Below are 16,252 nucleotides of genomic sequence, written 5' to 3'. Positions count from 1 at the left end.
GGAAAGAGAGAAGGGGAGGAAGAGTGGGACGAAGGGAGGGAAGTAGAAAAGAAACAAGGAGAAGAACTGAAGAAGGAATAATGAATGGATGAATGATAAGAAACTTAAAACCTGCTTTTCTTTTGGAAGACAAACAATGACGGGAGCTACAGAAGAAACTTCCGGGGGACACGCGCACAGAAGCCACGGACAGAGGCTGCATGTGCGGCCGATCAGTCCACGGGAGACTCCACGTTCAGTGCGTCTCTGACCACAGCCACCTTGCTCAGGAAACCAGCAGAGAGGTTCACTTCCGTGTATGGCTGACAGTCAGCATCCAACGCGGAGCCAGATTATAAAATGCTATCAAACTATAAATAGACCCATACAAGTCCCCTTTAGAGAACTCTCAATGCTTTTATTCATTAAGATTCAGATGCTATGGAGGGTGCAGATGCGCCTTCTCCTCCTGGATCCCAAATAAAACACCCTGTATGGAAGCAGATGGCTTTGTATAAATCACATGACAGTTTACAGAGTAAGACGACTTCATCAGAACAGTATCACAGTATAATCTTTTTTGGGGGGAGGGGGTCCAGGGTCAGGAAAATCTGGCTTTAACTGGAGGTCACACTTCCATGTGAAATTTTGGGTCCATTTAAGGAGTGCCTTGATTGGTAGGTCACTCCACCAGGGACCCCTCCCTCATCTTCCTTCCAGAGGGCGCCCCAGGGAATGGGTTAGAGAGCATGTCAGGAAGCCAAGGGTAGCTCAGCCCCCACTAGGACCTGGTTCTAGCAACACAGCCAGGAACACTCTCCCACTCAATCCTGAGAGCCTCCCCGCATTTGCTGCCGTGTGTGGAAGGAGGCGGTTTTGTGGCGTGGAAACCATACAGGTAACATGACACCTGTCTGGGCACCCAGCCCTGGACCAGGAAAGGTAAAACTGGTTTCCACCGACCTTGATCTCGAGCATAAGATGGAGAGCAAAGAAGGCGACAGAGCCTTCTTTGTCAGGGCTGCTTCCTGGGAGGATGGGGCGCTAAGGGCGTCTCAGTCCCTGACGATCTAAGCGGTGGTGGCCAGGAGAGCCCGCTTGCCACCGATGGGATTCACCCTCCAGAGCAGAGGTGCGGGAGCAAACAGCTAGCATGTGCATTCATCTACCTTTGGGGTACTCCTCTCCTTTGAAAGAGTGACAGGAACAGACCAGATCGCCTTAGCCCTGCCTCCCTGGAACATTGAAGCGCTTGCAACAATACAATGGATGTCCCTCTCTCCAAGAAAGCAGGGAGACAGTCTCCCAGTTCCTACTACACTGGGTCAATTTTTAGGGTTAACGTTTTAAATATAAACAAAGAAACAGGAGTTCACACGACCACGAGTCCTCTTCTCTTTGGACAATTCAGATCATGATACACAAAGGTTTCAGATACATAAGATTCAGATCATGATACTCAAGCAACCTAAGTAACACTCAGGGAAAAGACTGAGGTTTCTGTTTTCCTTAGGTTTCTTCCAAAACCAATAGTATGATTCCTTCATGCCTTCATCATAGAATATATTGTCTGTTACTCAGAAGCCTAACTATGCAGCATCTGTCCTCAAAAGACTTCACAACACACCCTTATAACAGATTCATCAATTAACCCTGGACCTCGAGCCAAGTAAGGAGTCACATCATCTCCCCTGTTCCTTTCTCTTTTCTTTACCCTAAAAAAAAAAAAAAAAATGAATTCAGCCTTCAATCTTTTGGTTTCAAATCGTTACTCCAAACTCTTGATGTTTTCCCCAGTTGCCCGAGTATGGAAAGTATCATGTCCATGCTGGCTCCAACCAACCATTCCAGTTCGTCACGGTTCCCCAAGGGCCCAGGAGTAAGATGTTCCACGAGAAGTGTCACGGTTAACGAGAAATCCCAAAGCAAGGGCTTTGTGTTATGTCAGAAAGAAGTCAAAATTCAAAAGACAAGCACTCATCCAAGATCGAAAATAGCATGTTCTTAAACCACAAAAATCAAACAAAAATGATTTTTGAAATTACATCTCACAAACACATGCTCCAGGGGCCAGCAAACTATGACCCACAGGCCAAATCCAGTCCACCACCCATTTTTGTAAATAAAATTTTATTGACTCACATCCACACCCACTTGTTTACATGTATCTATGGCTGTTTTTACTATACTTCACAGTTTAGCGGTTGTGATAGATACTTTATGGGCCACAGAGCCAAAAATATTTACTAAGTGGCCCTTTACAAAGTTTGCCAGCCTTGTTCTAGGCCAAAAATTAGTTTCTATGACCTTCAAATCCTTCAGCTGGCTTTGTCCCTTTTGGTCTTAAATAAAATTATCAAATAAGAGCATTTTAATGACAGCATTAATAAATCATTACTTCGGGGTTAGGAAAGAAGAGAAAGTCAAAGAACTTTTAAAGATTCACAACCATTCTTTTTGAAATAAAAATTAGAAAAATACCAGGTAACTGAATTCAACCACAAATATTTATTGAACATGTACCATGTGTCTGGTGTTTTTAATGTGGGCTTTTCCCTTGATTGTGAGGAAAGAAAACATTTCAGTTTTTCCTTTCCTTTCTTCCCCCCTTCTTGTTTTCCTTTTTTCTTTTCTTTTTATCCATCCCCCCCCAATCCACTATGCCCTTTTTTACTTTGCCTGGTCAAATGAAAACAGCTTTAAAGAGTCCCCACCTCTGACAGGTGTCCTGTCTGAAACGGGTTATGCATACATACGTTGTGGGTATTTGGATCGCTCAAGTCATCTACGAAGTGCATTTTACCCCTAGGCTTGATACCCAAACTGTAGGATTAAGTCATTTAGAATGTACTTGATTCCTATAATACATGGTGATTTTGTTCGTGTTGTTTGATTTTATTTCCTTGCGCAGAATGATTTCCATTAGCTGGCTTGCAGATTAGCCACCCCATCTCCTGACAAGAGCTCTTCGATCAAATGGTCTGGAGTGGCCCCATGTCTTGCTGCTGCTGCCATGGGACTGATTTAAGAGATGGACAAAAAGTAGACACAGAGAAGTCCAGATAGTGTGATTAATGGTCGATCCAACTTTCTCTGAACCGCATATCACGACTTAATGGGAAACCCTGAAGAGATTAAAGGGGGAATTACATTACCATGAATAATATAAAAAAGTGATATTCTGTCTAAAAAGCTTTTGAGTGCAAGTGACTCGAACAAATATATTAACAGAGCTTACAGCAGATTCAATCAGGTTGAACGTTCCCCAGAATTTATTTTGAACTAAGCTTTATATATCTGAGATGTGAAGAATGAATCTATCCGGGACTGGCAGGAAGGCTATTAATATGCAGATTTTAATTCTGCCTTAGATTCTGCAGAGGTTCTATTGTCCCTCCCTTACAACTGGCAACCTCTCCCCATTACAGATGTACTACACCCCCAAAAATCTCAATGCCCCAATTATGCTCCAGCAAGCTAAGATTTATTTTCCTCACTTTACTCTAACTTCCAAAAATCAGTTCAAATTTGTATTATCAAGGCACCGATAGAGCCATTATGTTGAAAAGTATGAGTTATGTCACTCCAACCCGTCCTTCTGTTGGAAACACCAATTCAGGGGCATATTTGGGGGGCAAAACTTAGCACTTAAGATAGAAATCTGCTTTACAAAAATGAGGTGCACATTAACTTATAATTAAGCCATGATGTTCGTCCGGTTACGGTGTATGACGTGTTAACGGGCTGCAACCAAAAGGCAAATATTGAAATGAAGGCGTTTATTTTTGAACCAACAAACCTGAACAGAACCATTACAATAAGTCCTATTAGCATTCCAGTTATTGGGCAAAATAATTTCATCTCTAAAATTAATTAAATATATTGGAATGACCTGGACTCATTTCTGTGGCAAGGGGACGGAACAGCACTGCATGAAAGGCGAACTCATTTACAGTCAACGGGCCCATCAATTCCTTGACAGATTAAGTTTAAGTTGATGGGAAGTGAAAGTTAAAAATATGATTCATCCACTAAGGCAGCGATGTGCTCCAAAGGAGTTTGCAAAGCAATTTTTAAAATAAACTCAATTTTATTTCATTATTACTTTTTTTTTTTTTTAATTTAGGGAGAGAATGCCTTTGGGTTGAGACATAAACTATGTTGAAAAGTTCATTGTTTAGAAAATTCTGATTCTGTCTAGAGTTGTCTGTATTTTATTTTCCTAAGCAATCTGGATTTTTTGGTAAAGAAGACTAATAATGTGTATGACAAGTGGAAGGAATGAGTGAGCTCCAAGGGCTTTTGCCAGGTTTTCGAAGAGAAGCAACCACAGACTCTTGGTTCAAATCAGGTCCACGATCCCAGACCTTCTGAATCACCTAATGAATGAGAAGTGCTCAGTAGGCATTAGGAGTACTAGCGACTATACCTTGAGAGCACATGCACTGCAGGGCCGTTTGAACCTAGTGTTTGGGTGTCTACTCAGTCACTTACAAGCTGTGTGGTCTTAGAAACACAGCTAGCTCCTCAGTCCCTCACTTTGCTCATCTGTAAAATGCGTACACTCATGTGTCCCCTCGGCAGGACTGCTGTATTCAACTGAAAGAGCAGATATACACAAAGCACGTACTATAGTATCCCCAATGTAATGGCTCAGTAAATGTTAGTTTCCACCCCACCCCCATAGGTTGGATCCAGCAGACATTCCAATAGGTCTGGTAGTACTCAACTTTTCTAGGCTTTTCTAAGGAACATGGCAACAGCTTGTCTCTTTAGATTAGGTTTCTGGGCCTCTGGACCCAGGAGTGTTTGTTGAACATACAGATTCCTGGACCCCATCCAGGACGTTATCAGAATTGCTGGAGAGTGGGGTCCAGGAAGAGAGATTTTGAAAATGACTCCTAATTGAGTCTTAGGGACCCAGAATTTTTGAGAATTTCTCAAACAGGATGTAAACGCAGAATCACAAACCATCAATTCTTGAGCACATCAACTGCCAATCATTAGATATGACTACAAAGGGCTGCAACTATGGATCTAATGTTCTTTGGACAATCCCTCACCCTTGTTTTCCACGTATGTGCCATCAGGCTGCCTTTCAGTTCCTCGAACTGTCTGGAATAGGACCAGGCCTTAATGTCCTGGTTACCTACTGTTGGCTCTACTCCTCATCCCAAGCCCTCCTTCTTCTCCTGCCTAAACTCCTCTTCCTCTCTTTCGTGCCTCAGTTCCAAACTGATCTCCTTCAGTTCCAAACTGATCTCCTTATGGAAGCCTTCTCCATCCCCTACACAAAGTTGTTCTAAGCTGCACTAGGACCTTACACTCCTTCTCATGGCACTAACCATCTTGTGATTATTTAACTCAGTGAAATTTTTCCCCCCTTTTTTTTAAAGACTGACTTCTCTTCCTCCCTGAAAGCTGATGGAAGGTGGGGACTGTTTCTTCCTCATTCACCAGATCATCCCTCATGGCCAGCATGGGGCATGGTATGGACTGAACTGTGTCCCTCCCAAATTCATACACTGAAGTACTAACCCGTGATGTGACAGTATTTGGAGACAGGACCTTTAAAGAAGTCATTAAGCTTAAATTAAGTCATGAAGGTAGATCCCTAACCCAATATGACTGGTATTCTTATAAGAAAAGGAAGAGACACCAGGGATGTGCCCAACAGACAGAGGGATAACCGTGTGAAGACAGAGCAAGAAGGAGGCCATCTGCAAGCTAAAGAGGGAGGCCTCAGGAAAAACCAACTCTGCCACCACCTTAATCTTGGACTTCCAGCTTCCCTCCAATACAGTGAGGAAATAAGCTCCTATTGTTCAAACCATCCAGTCTATGGTGTTCTGTTGTGGAAGCCCCAGAAAACGAATATAGAGCCTGTTCCAGGGTGGGGGCTCAAAAGCTACTCCATGGCCAACCATGACCACCAGGCATTGTCGGCTTCTCTCCACTCTTCCCTGTATCTGGGGAAATGAGACTGCTGAACTTATTTATGAATGGATTAATAGAAACAATCTGAAGACATCCCATGCACAGAAGGCCATGATGGTCCTACAGGCAACTGATTCCTGAAGGCAGAGCTTGGAACCAATGCAGCATCCCTGAGCTGGGACCTGGACCATCACTTAATGCAAACACTTTATGGGTCTCCCATAAAACTTCTGACTCTGGCAAACTGCCCCACCCTGGCTAGAATGCTGCCAGTAGGAAGGAAGTCACCAACTAATCAGACCACCCTCTGGAGTCCTAAGGAGCTAAGATGAAGCTGTCTCAGGGAACCAGCACATGCTGGTAATTTGTGGATATCTGCCTAGGAAAAGAATCCTTAATGTGAGAATGGAAAAGTAATTCACATTTAGTTTGCTGTCTTATTCTAGAAATAATCTCATTTTTAATATTTTCATTTGAACCCACTGTGCACTGCAGTGAGCCAGAAAATGGCTCAGAGTTCTGTCTCAAATACAGCTCTGCCACTTAATGGCTCTGTGACTGCGGCAGTGACTTAGTTCAGTCATTCACGGCTTCCTCATCGGCAAATGAGCAACCATTTACTTAGTAAAACAGACATGATGTCTACTCGATAAGAAGATTCAATCAGATATGGGATGCAAAGTGCTCAGCACAGTGCTCTCAATAAACCATAAGTATGGCTGTATTATTATTAAGGAGTCAGATTTTCTTATCAATAATTAATGTAATAAATGTTAGCAATCATTGAGAGATGCCCACTGTCAAACAATTACAACCAGAGACAATACCAGTATCTGTTCTCTATTTCCTTACCAAAATATTTGCTCTCAAAACTCAATTTTTCATTCAATGGAAAGAGCTCATGCCAGATGTTTGTCAAAACACACAAGTCAATTAATTCATGGATATTTTGAAAGCAGGAAACATGGGATTCTGCTCAGCGACGCTTTTCTTACTGTAGTAACCTGCAAGCCCTACAACTGGAGGCTTTGAAAGTGACGAATGTAAGTCTAGGTAGGGATTATCTTTCATCACAGTGATCTAATAATAATCTCTGCTTTGACAAGAAATTTATGGCAGGCTGCTGGAACGTTAGTTTATTGATGATTAAAGTATCAACTGTCCTTGATACAAATAAACAGGGTTTCTGAATCATAAGCAGTCAGACAGGGCACCCACCGGGGCTCTGGGGGCTGTGCAATTTATGGGTATTCAATTCTCATCAATGTATTGTCAGTATATCCAAGGCATCTGACAGGTTCCTGTTTCGAGGATGGATGCTCTTTCTACAATCCAAGGAGCACAAAAGGTAAGGTCTCAGCCTTATAGGTTTAAAGCCTGCATTATCACCAAGGATTTAATATTGGGAACTGCCCTTGGCTCCAGATTTTTCTATTCCACGTCTTTCAGGATTTGGTACATTCAGTATATTACTAAGGACAGGATTTGGCAACCACTGAAAAGTTTCCATGACAGGGTCCAGGCCTCTATTGAAGGTACTGGGTGGGAAGTTTCAATGACCAAACCATGACCCCCAGAGTTAATGACGGAAAGGAGGACCATTCTAACAGGGAATTCACACACAGGGAAATGGTTGCCAATATGGATGCCATGGGGGACCCCGGGCAGACACTGTTGGCTGCCTGCTCCACAGCCGTTATTCCTCCCTTCATTCTTGATAACGAACTTCCAGTCTCTCCCACTCCCGGCCCAAAAAAGAATGCCTGACTTGTGGGAGACAGTTGTCGTGGTCTCATTTCCCTTGCTGAGACACAGATAGGTATGCGATGCCATTGTGGCCAATGTCTCATGAGGGGGTTCTACTGACAGAGGCATCTGGAAAGGTGTTCTTCACTTTTTAAAGCATACACGAGACAGGAACATTCTTATCTCTTGAGTCTCTGCTCATTATGATCTGCAAGTGATTCCTGGGACTTGGCAACCATTTTGTGACTATGAGGTGAGCCTGCCTCAGAGAATAAACCAACGTGCTGGGGAAAGCAGAGAAGAAAGTCAGAGCTAATCTAGGTGCCAGATGACATTTTTAAGCCTTTGCATTAACCAAATCTGAAACTGCTTGAGCTCCAGACTTCTTCTGATGAAAGATAATATATTTTGCTCTTGTTGTTATTCAAGCTACTTTTAATGGTTTTCTGTTACTCATAGCCAAAAGCTCCCTTTCTTAACATGACTCCATCTCTCCTCCAATGTTTGTAAATATTCCCCACTGTTAGCCCTAATACCTCAAATTACATAGAATACTTTCTTTTTTTTTAAGATTTATTTAGTTATTTTAGAAAGACAGAGAGAGCGCACATGTGAGCATGAAGGGGAGGGGCAGAGGGAGAGGGAGAGAGAGAATCTCAAGTAGACTCTGCCCTGAGCACAGAGCCCAATGCAGAGCTCGATCTCACAACCCATGAGATCATGACCTGAGCTGCAATAAAAAGTCGGACACTGAACTGACTGAGCCACCCAGGCACCCCAAATACTCACTTTCTCAGTGGAAAATGCCCATGTGAGTAGTATCAGGAATGGGCATCCTAATCTAACTTCGTGGTATTTGATTATTTTCTTCTTATCTGAGATTAGAGGGGCAGACAAAAAAAGAGAAGAATGGCAAAATAGGAGTACAGGATACTGACAGAAGCATGAGCCTGGTAGGCACAATGGCACAGGACTTAGAAATTGCACAATTAGATTCCTGGGAGGAATCCAAAATGTAGAAGAAAGTTATCCAAAGTATTTGGTATCTATACGAAGATACCAAAGATAAACTTCCCCTAACTTTAATCTCTCTGTGGGTGGATATCTGGGGCTATTTTGTGATAGGGGTGGGAGAGGTTCATTCTCAAAGGGACCCGGCAGCCAAGAGGGTAGCAGCTCTTAGTATGAGTAGCATGCTGATTCCGGTAAGAGGCACAGCAGGAGAGAATGGAGCATAATCGTCTCTCCCTCTCCCTTACTATCAGGAGGGTAATGATACAGTGGAGTAATGCCCTCGGGTAAACAAATCACTTGCATCTGCCAGCCTCCCTTGCAGTTACGTGTAGCCATGTGACTCATTCCTGGCCAATGGGATGTTAGTGAGTACCGAGCGGCACTTCTGGGAAACTCCTTTGAGGGAGGTGACTCAGCTGGAAGGTACATTCCTCCTTCTGCCTCCCCTTTCCTTCTGCTTTCTGTAGGTTGGAACTCAGGAAGAACCCAACAGAAGAGGTTCCAGGAGCCATCCTGGATCAAGAAGTTAACTTCTCAGGATAGAAGGCAAATGGCTGAGAATGGTGGAACAGAAAAATAAGAGGAGTCTTCAATGACTTCATAGAACCATCAGGTCAGTCCTGGACTAGCCACCTAGCCATGGACTTCTTTTACGTGGAAAGATAAACGCTTCTGTGTTGAAGCCAATAACATTTTGGGTTTTCTGTTTTATGCAAGTGAACCAATCACTAGCTGGAACAGTGGCATTTTTGCTATGTAAGATGTCTGATGCTTTCACTTGACTTCAACATTGGCTACAATACTGACTTAAAATGTCCATAGCATGTCTTTAAGACACTTTAATTCTTATTCTTATGCTAAAAGTCTGTGCATTCCAGGTTCAAATACTTCATTTACATGAATGAGAACTTGCAATGTGTAAGACTAAGGAAAAGTTATACTGAGTCAGACCCCACTGATCAACCAACCCCAGTTCCCATCTGTGGCATCGAGAAATCCTTTGTTGAGGGGACATGTTCTTCCTCCTTGAACCCACCTCCAGAGATCAGGAACATAAAATCGTCCCACCATAAACTCATCACTGATCTACTTATCTTGCTTTTATTCAAAAGTGGTTTTTCACCTATCTTCTGCAGTATGAGTTTCTTAAGCTCACTATTCCCTACATATGGTGGCACTTCCTGCAATAAGCCTGTCTTTTGCTGTTTCCAAGTTCAATGGTATCAACCAACAGTACAGTCCCTTAATTCTTTTCTTTGTAGGCAAAAGGAGCATCATTTTGGTGAAGCCTTAAGAGTGTGCACGCACATCTTTTTTCTTCTCCTTCTAGGCCCATGGGGAGATGCTACATTCCCTCCCACTGTGAGGTTACATGATTAGTTCTGACCAATAGGCAGCTGACTGGAAGTGACATGTGACTTTCCAAAACAAAGCATACATCTGCTGTGGAAAGCGACTCCAGTAGTGAACAAGAAGGCCACATGTACCAGACAGTGTATCTGTGAGACAATGGAGCCAACACCTACCTGGGTCCCTGATGGCTGTGTGTGCAGGAACCCTGCCAACCCACATGGAGCACATAGTGTGCGCAAGAAATAACAACAGGCTCTGTGTCAGATAGCCTCCCTTCCCCCTTCACACCCCCATTCTACACGCCCACAGGACTCACATATACTTTCACACCAGGAAAGAAAAAAATTATTTTTACTTTATTTATTTATTTATTTATTTATTTATTTATTTATTTATTTTACTATTTATTATTTATTTACTATTATTTACTATTTACTATTTATTATTTATTTACTATAGTAAAATAAATAGATAGTTCTACTATCTTCCTATCATTTCACTATTGGTTCTGGCTACAGAAAAAGATTGGTCTAATGTCCTCAGGGATCAGACGGTGATGACTCCCAGGGCCCTCATCTGGTGCTAACAGAGTCCCACCTCAGTTTTCCCTATATTAAGAAAGAAAGACAGAAAATGAAAGCACTTGGCGCTCATTACCTTTGCTTCTTGTAGAAATGCCGTCACTGAATTATGATTGAGGGTTATGTCAGTTTAGGGGGCTGACATAAGAACTGTCTGTTCGAAATGCATTTCCATGGCTTTTATAAAATCACAGTGGGCTGTAACTCCACCCTCTGGAGCATCCAAGCCCTCGCGCGTGGCCCCGTGAAGCACACACTTGTAGAAGTGCAACCCCGGGAAAAGCATTCACCTCTGCAGACTGCCTCGTACTATGCAGTTTGTACTCCCTGACAATCGCAGCACTGTGGTTTGCTTCCAGCCTTATCTGCCAGGCAACCTTGGGACCAGATTCAAAGCCAAGCCAGGAAACAGGCTTACTGTAAGTTCCAGCAACGTCCAATCTGCCATCTTCAGATTATCCCTCTTTTTTCTCCTAATTTTCAGACCTGACATGATATTGTATGTTCTCCAGCTTGAGGAATGCAGAGTCCTTCACCTTATACAAAGTCGGGAGCGCTCTCCTTACCACGGACCCACGTGCTGGAAGGCCGTACAAACACGTCCTTGCATAGGGTCATCTACCCGCTATCATTCAGGGAGGGCCTGAGATGCATGGACACAGGGGATTCCTGCTGCCTTCCATTTCACATCCTGAAATGTGGGAGTTTTCCCTGGAAAGCATCCCTTGAAAAAAAGTCATGAAAATTAAACCCAGGTGGATAGCTAGGGTCTGCCTAATTCACGCATTTTCTATCCTCTGTTCAGAGAGGCCCTCTGGTAACTGGCTTCGAGCAGGAGGCCAGTCCATGAAAATAGTCCCACCAGTCCTTGGCCAGTTCTTCGAAACAAAACAAAACAAAACAAAACAAAACAAAAAAAAACTTTAACTACTTTTTGTTTTTCATATTATAAAAGCAACCCATTTCTCTTCACAAAAGAAGAGAAATCAGAGAAAAAAGGAAGGAAAAAGCAGAAATGGTAAGAAGTGAGACACTGTGCACTTTCTGAGCTCCTAGATCTGTGCTGAATCCACTCACATTATGGAAAGGCAGGGCCACTCACAGTTGTCACATTACACATCAGGACCTCGAGGTTTGCCAGCGCAAACTTACTTATCTAATGTCCCGTCTCTCAGCCAGTTAGTGGTGGAGGCGGAATTGGAATCCATAGCTATTTGACAAAGTTCATTACCTTCACCTCGAATAACTGAATTATAGCATGTAGCCTGGCCCACAGTAACTCGATGTGTGTGTCCATGCACATATGTGTGTGTGATAAAGGAGATGCATATAGTACATGCAGTTTTGTAAACTGCTTTTCACACTTAAAGTTCAGAAAATACATTGAGTTCTCTACATATTTTCAAAGGGCTCTGGAAGTCTAAATTTATTGTATCTACTCACCAACCCCCCAACTCAGCTGACCGAGGGGGACATAATTCTCATACAGAACTTCCCTGAATAAAGTAAGTAGGAGCTCATAGGAACACACAGAAACTCACTGCTCAGGAAGAGGTAACAGTCAGAAGCCCAGAGCGTAGCCACTCTCCACAGATAGGGACGCAGACACATTCCATGGTCAGAGGCCCGCAGTCAACGTCAGCATTAATGAACAGTTCGAAAATGACAACTTGTTTGTAGGTCAAAACCAAAGACAATTCTTTCCTGCTTTTACTCCAAATCAGTGGATCTCATGACCACCAATGATACCCATAAGCACGGACTGATGTGCTTACAACCAGCAAGTATGTTTGACTATCACACGCGACACCTATGTGGGAGAACCTGGGTGCAAGCAACACAACCATCATGTCTGGAACCAGAGCTCAGAATCAAGATCGGGCATACACGAATAAACGATCACCTCTTAACTACTGATATTTAAAGAACACTTGGGTTCACGAATCTGTTTTTGCTTTTGTTCTCTGCTGCAGGACATTAATCCTGCACAGGATTCTGTGGTTATTACTTTTTTCCCCCTCTTTTTCTTTTTTTCCCCTACCACATCTAAATGGACGATTGCAACACTCCCTCACACAGACACTGACCATAGATCAGAAGCCAGAGAAACTGTGTTGGTGGAAAAAGAAAGAAGGACTGTTGATTCTATTTCTGAGATTGGTGTGTGGCTTGCAGCAAGAGTGTGTGTGTGTGTGTGTGTGTGTGTGTGTGTGTGTGTGTGTGTGTGCACACGCATACAGTATGTTGTAAGCGGGAGCCACAAACACTGGGAACTGGGAAATATCCGTGTTTGAATGTAGTGTGGTGTTATAAATTTATATTGGATCTGATCCTATCTACGAAGAGAGAGTAAATTGCTCAATAGAGGTGCATTAATAGCAAGATAAAGGAAACGAACGCATTCCAGCATCAAGTATAAATGCTCAGGGGGCCATCGCCTGTGTTAGATTATCTACTGCACTTCACCCCGACATTAGCATTAGTAATTACCAGCTGCCTCTCTTTAGGGGGAAAACATGCTTTGGTGGAAGTGCAGAAATTTCATTTCCCAGAGAGCCGCTGCCAATACAATTTGTACAGATATCGCATGTGCAAATCTGTCCATCCGTGGAGGAGGGTTTAGAAATTTAAAGTAATGCATCTGTGTGCACCCTAAAATATAACATTTTCGGACCTGAAGTCCTACTTCTGTCAACAAGAATTAACGAAATATTTTGCAGAATTGCTTACTGGAAGAGAAATACACTCTTTAAAATCCTACTGTACCTTCTTCCCCTAAATAATGCTCTAAGTTTTCTTTCTAGAACTACAATAGGTTCTGTGACAAGCATGCCTACCACATGCCAAGCAGAGAGGCAGAGCACTGGGTATTTTCACCAGTTACTTCAATTAATCCTTACAAAAAGCCCTTAGGAGCTGAACAATGCTCACCGAGCCTCAAAAATGAGTCACCGCCTCATAGAGCTACCGTGGCTTTGCCTGTGCACCTAATGACAAATCCAAATGCCACTGTTCCGTTCACCAAATATTTAGGGAGCACCTACTATGTGTCATGTGTCATGCACAGAGAAGCTCCAGGAAAAACAATGAAGCCGTTGCAACAGGACGTGGTTAAGTGATAAAGGCAGACATGAGTTACAAGGGGTACTAGTTCCTTAAATGTTACACAACACAAAACGATCGTTCCTGTCTTGGGATGCTTCTGCGGTCTCCAAATTGCCTCCTTACCAGGGCCCCTTTCCCCATTCGCCCCCCAGCTGTGAAAGGGCATAGCTTTGCTTGCTGTCCAAAGCGACCATTCCAGGTAATGGAAGAAATTGCAATAGAAGAAACATATAAACAGGGTAAGTTTTCAAATGCATCTCTCAGGTACTATTCCGGACAAAATGAACAGAAATAAACAATCCTCCAATATCAGGTGACATATTTTATACTTTTCCACCCTGCGTTTTAGGAAGGTAGGAGAAAGAAAAACGCTCCTAAATCAGGGTTTCAGAATCAGATGCTGGTATTAGAAATAAGATTAACCTGGTCCCTTAACAATCAAATTTATGACTAGTAAAGGGTTATGAAAAATTCTATCTCGATGTCAAATGTAGGAAGCACAGTCTTCGGAGGCATCTAATGATGAACTGCGGCTGGAGCAATAAGCTCGGTGAGGGGAATGAGCGNNNCAAGAGTTCAGCACGTGTGTGCTGCAAAGGTGTGCAGTTAAAGAGGAGGGCTGGCTCCAGACAAAGGCAAGGGAAGGTCATCCTCAGAGCCATTTCATCTTCATTACAATGGGCGAGCCAGTGGCCACGGTGCACACACCTCGACGTGCACGCTGCACTCAGGTGTAAGACTCGCCGGGACATTAAAATACTCAACACAAGTAAACAGGCCACGTGCTGGTGCCGGCGGCGCCCTGATATTGCCATCTGGGCTTCCCGGCGCAGCCCCAGCCACCCAAAATAGATGCGACAGGAACGGTCCCCCCAACCCCATGCCCCACACCTGCCTTTTTTTTTTTTTCCGTGTGAGTGATAGATTAATTAAAGATTACAATCTATCTTCTTCAGAGAACAGAGAATTGGACTTGCAATCAGCAACTTAATTTTCTTTCAGGTAACTGCCAAACTTAAATTCGTTCTCCCAAATAAAATAATGGCCCCCATCTGTAAAGCTCGAGATTCCATGTTCCAATAAGCCGGTGTTCATGATGTGCCCTGTAAACCCTCATCTCTCAGTTTTCAGGAACTGGAGGAAAGGTGAATTTCATTTACTGATTATCAGAAGGCTCCTGAGAGATAGCGGGGCTATTGTAATGGGAAAGAAAGTCCTGACCCACATCTGGAACAACCTTTCTCAGAAGGCCGAGGCCAAGGGCTTTCCATTTGGGAGTGCTGCCCCCATGGCGGAGGAGCCTCACCCTCCCTCCAAACTCAAACAGGACCAGCTGCCCTAATGCGGCCTCCTCACCCCCACATACACGGGGGCTATAGGGACCCAGATTCCAACCCCCAGTAGCATAACTAAACCGCCACCCCTGGCTTGTGCATGAGTATGGGTTTTAAGGCATACATTTATTCCCAGTTGCAAGTGATGTGTTTCCATCAGCAAGAGAAAAGGCAGATCACACAAAGGTGATGAGGAGGATGAAAACAACAACTATCATTGGCTGAGCTGAAAGGCAGTCGGCCCGGCAGTTACGGGCTCAGCATCTGCAGTCACTGAGAAAGCCAGCCATAGCCTAGGTCCGGTCACAGCCTCTAAACCTTCACTCAGCCACCTGGACAAGGCGCATCGTTTATCATCAGGGTGTTTGGGGATTAAGGATTAAGTGAGCTGATAGATGGATAAAAAGGTAGATGGTGAATTCAGGGATGGACAGAGGGATGGCTGGAATGCCAGAAGGATGGATGAGCACAAGGAAGGAAAGAAGGGAGGCTGGGTGTAGACACTGATATTTAAAAGGCCTGGCCTAGAGGTACGACACAGCAAGTCTTCAATAAAAGGCTTCTGTTGTTACACTGAGCACTCTGACCAGACTATGTAGACATGGAAATTAAGGGGAAAAATAATCCACATAAGCTAGAGGCAAGACACCTCCTCTCCCTCATCATCTGTCATCACCGTCCTCTCCTCTCCCTTCCTCATCCCGGTGATGGCCCTTAGGAGCCAGGCCACAGCACATGAGGCAGACACAACCCTGCTCTGGCTGGGGTCGCACTGAGAAAGCTCGAAAGGCACGTCCTCTGCCACTGTCTCCACTGTGATGTGTATTGGCAGCAGGAAGTTGCTGGAAGGGAAAAGAAACAGAGCAAGCCTGAAGCAGGGAGTGCTCGTATGGCTCGGTGGGCAAAGCTGCATTCGAGGGTCAGCTGGGCAGCCAATTCCTCACATGACAAAAGGCCACAACCTCCCAGACCAGCCGGCAACATGGGCCCGCTGGGGGCAGCCTCCATCCCTTTGGACGGATCACCCTTGCTCTGGAAGGATTCAGTCATCATGAACTCATCCAGCTGAGAACCTCAGACCCTGAAATCAACTGATGGGGAAAACATACAGTTCTGTGGTGGATAAGACATTTACACTAAAAATTTAGATGGGGCAGAAGGGAGAATGGTGCCAAATTATACCCAATGACATTTCCAAGTGCA

General features: G+C 43.9%; 1 protein-coding gene across 2 annotated transcripts in view; it reads right to left on the bottom strand.

The window, feature by feature from the left end:
- Positions 1 to 16,252, bottom strand: part of WWOX (WW domain containing oxidoreductase) — a 923,493-nt gene that overhangs the window by 547,116 nt on the left and 360,125 nt on the right. Inside the window, exon 9 of one of the 2 annotated variants that reach the window (XM_008689777.2) lies at positions 2,608 to 3,104. The exons of the other annotated variant lie outside the window; for it this stretch is intronic. Coding sequence (XP_008687999.2) covers positions 3,051 to 3,104 — 54 coding nt within the window. The 3' untranslated portion in view covers positions 2,608 to 3,050. Of the gene's footprint in view, positions 1 to 2,607; positions 3,105 to 16,252 lie in introns of those variants that run through there. 2 annotated transcript variants of the gene reach the window in all.

The sequence above is a fragment of the Ursus maritimus genome, unplaced genomic scaffold (assembly GCF_017311325.1).
Source record: "Ursus maritimus isolate PB19 unplaced genomic scaffold, ASM1731132v1 scaffold_19, whole genome shotgun sequence".
Taxonomy (NCBI): Eukaryota; Metazoa; Chordata; class Mammalia; order Carnivora; family Ursidae; genus Ursus; species Ursus maritimus.
The sequence above is the reverse complement of the archived record's forward strand: the minus strand, read 5'-3'. Positions and strand labels throughout refer to the sequence as shown.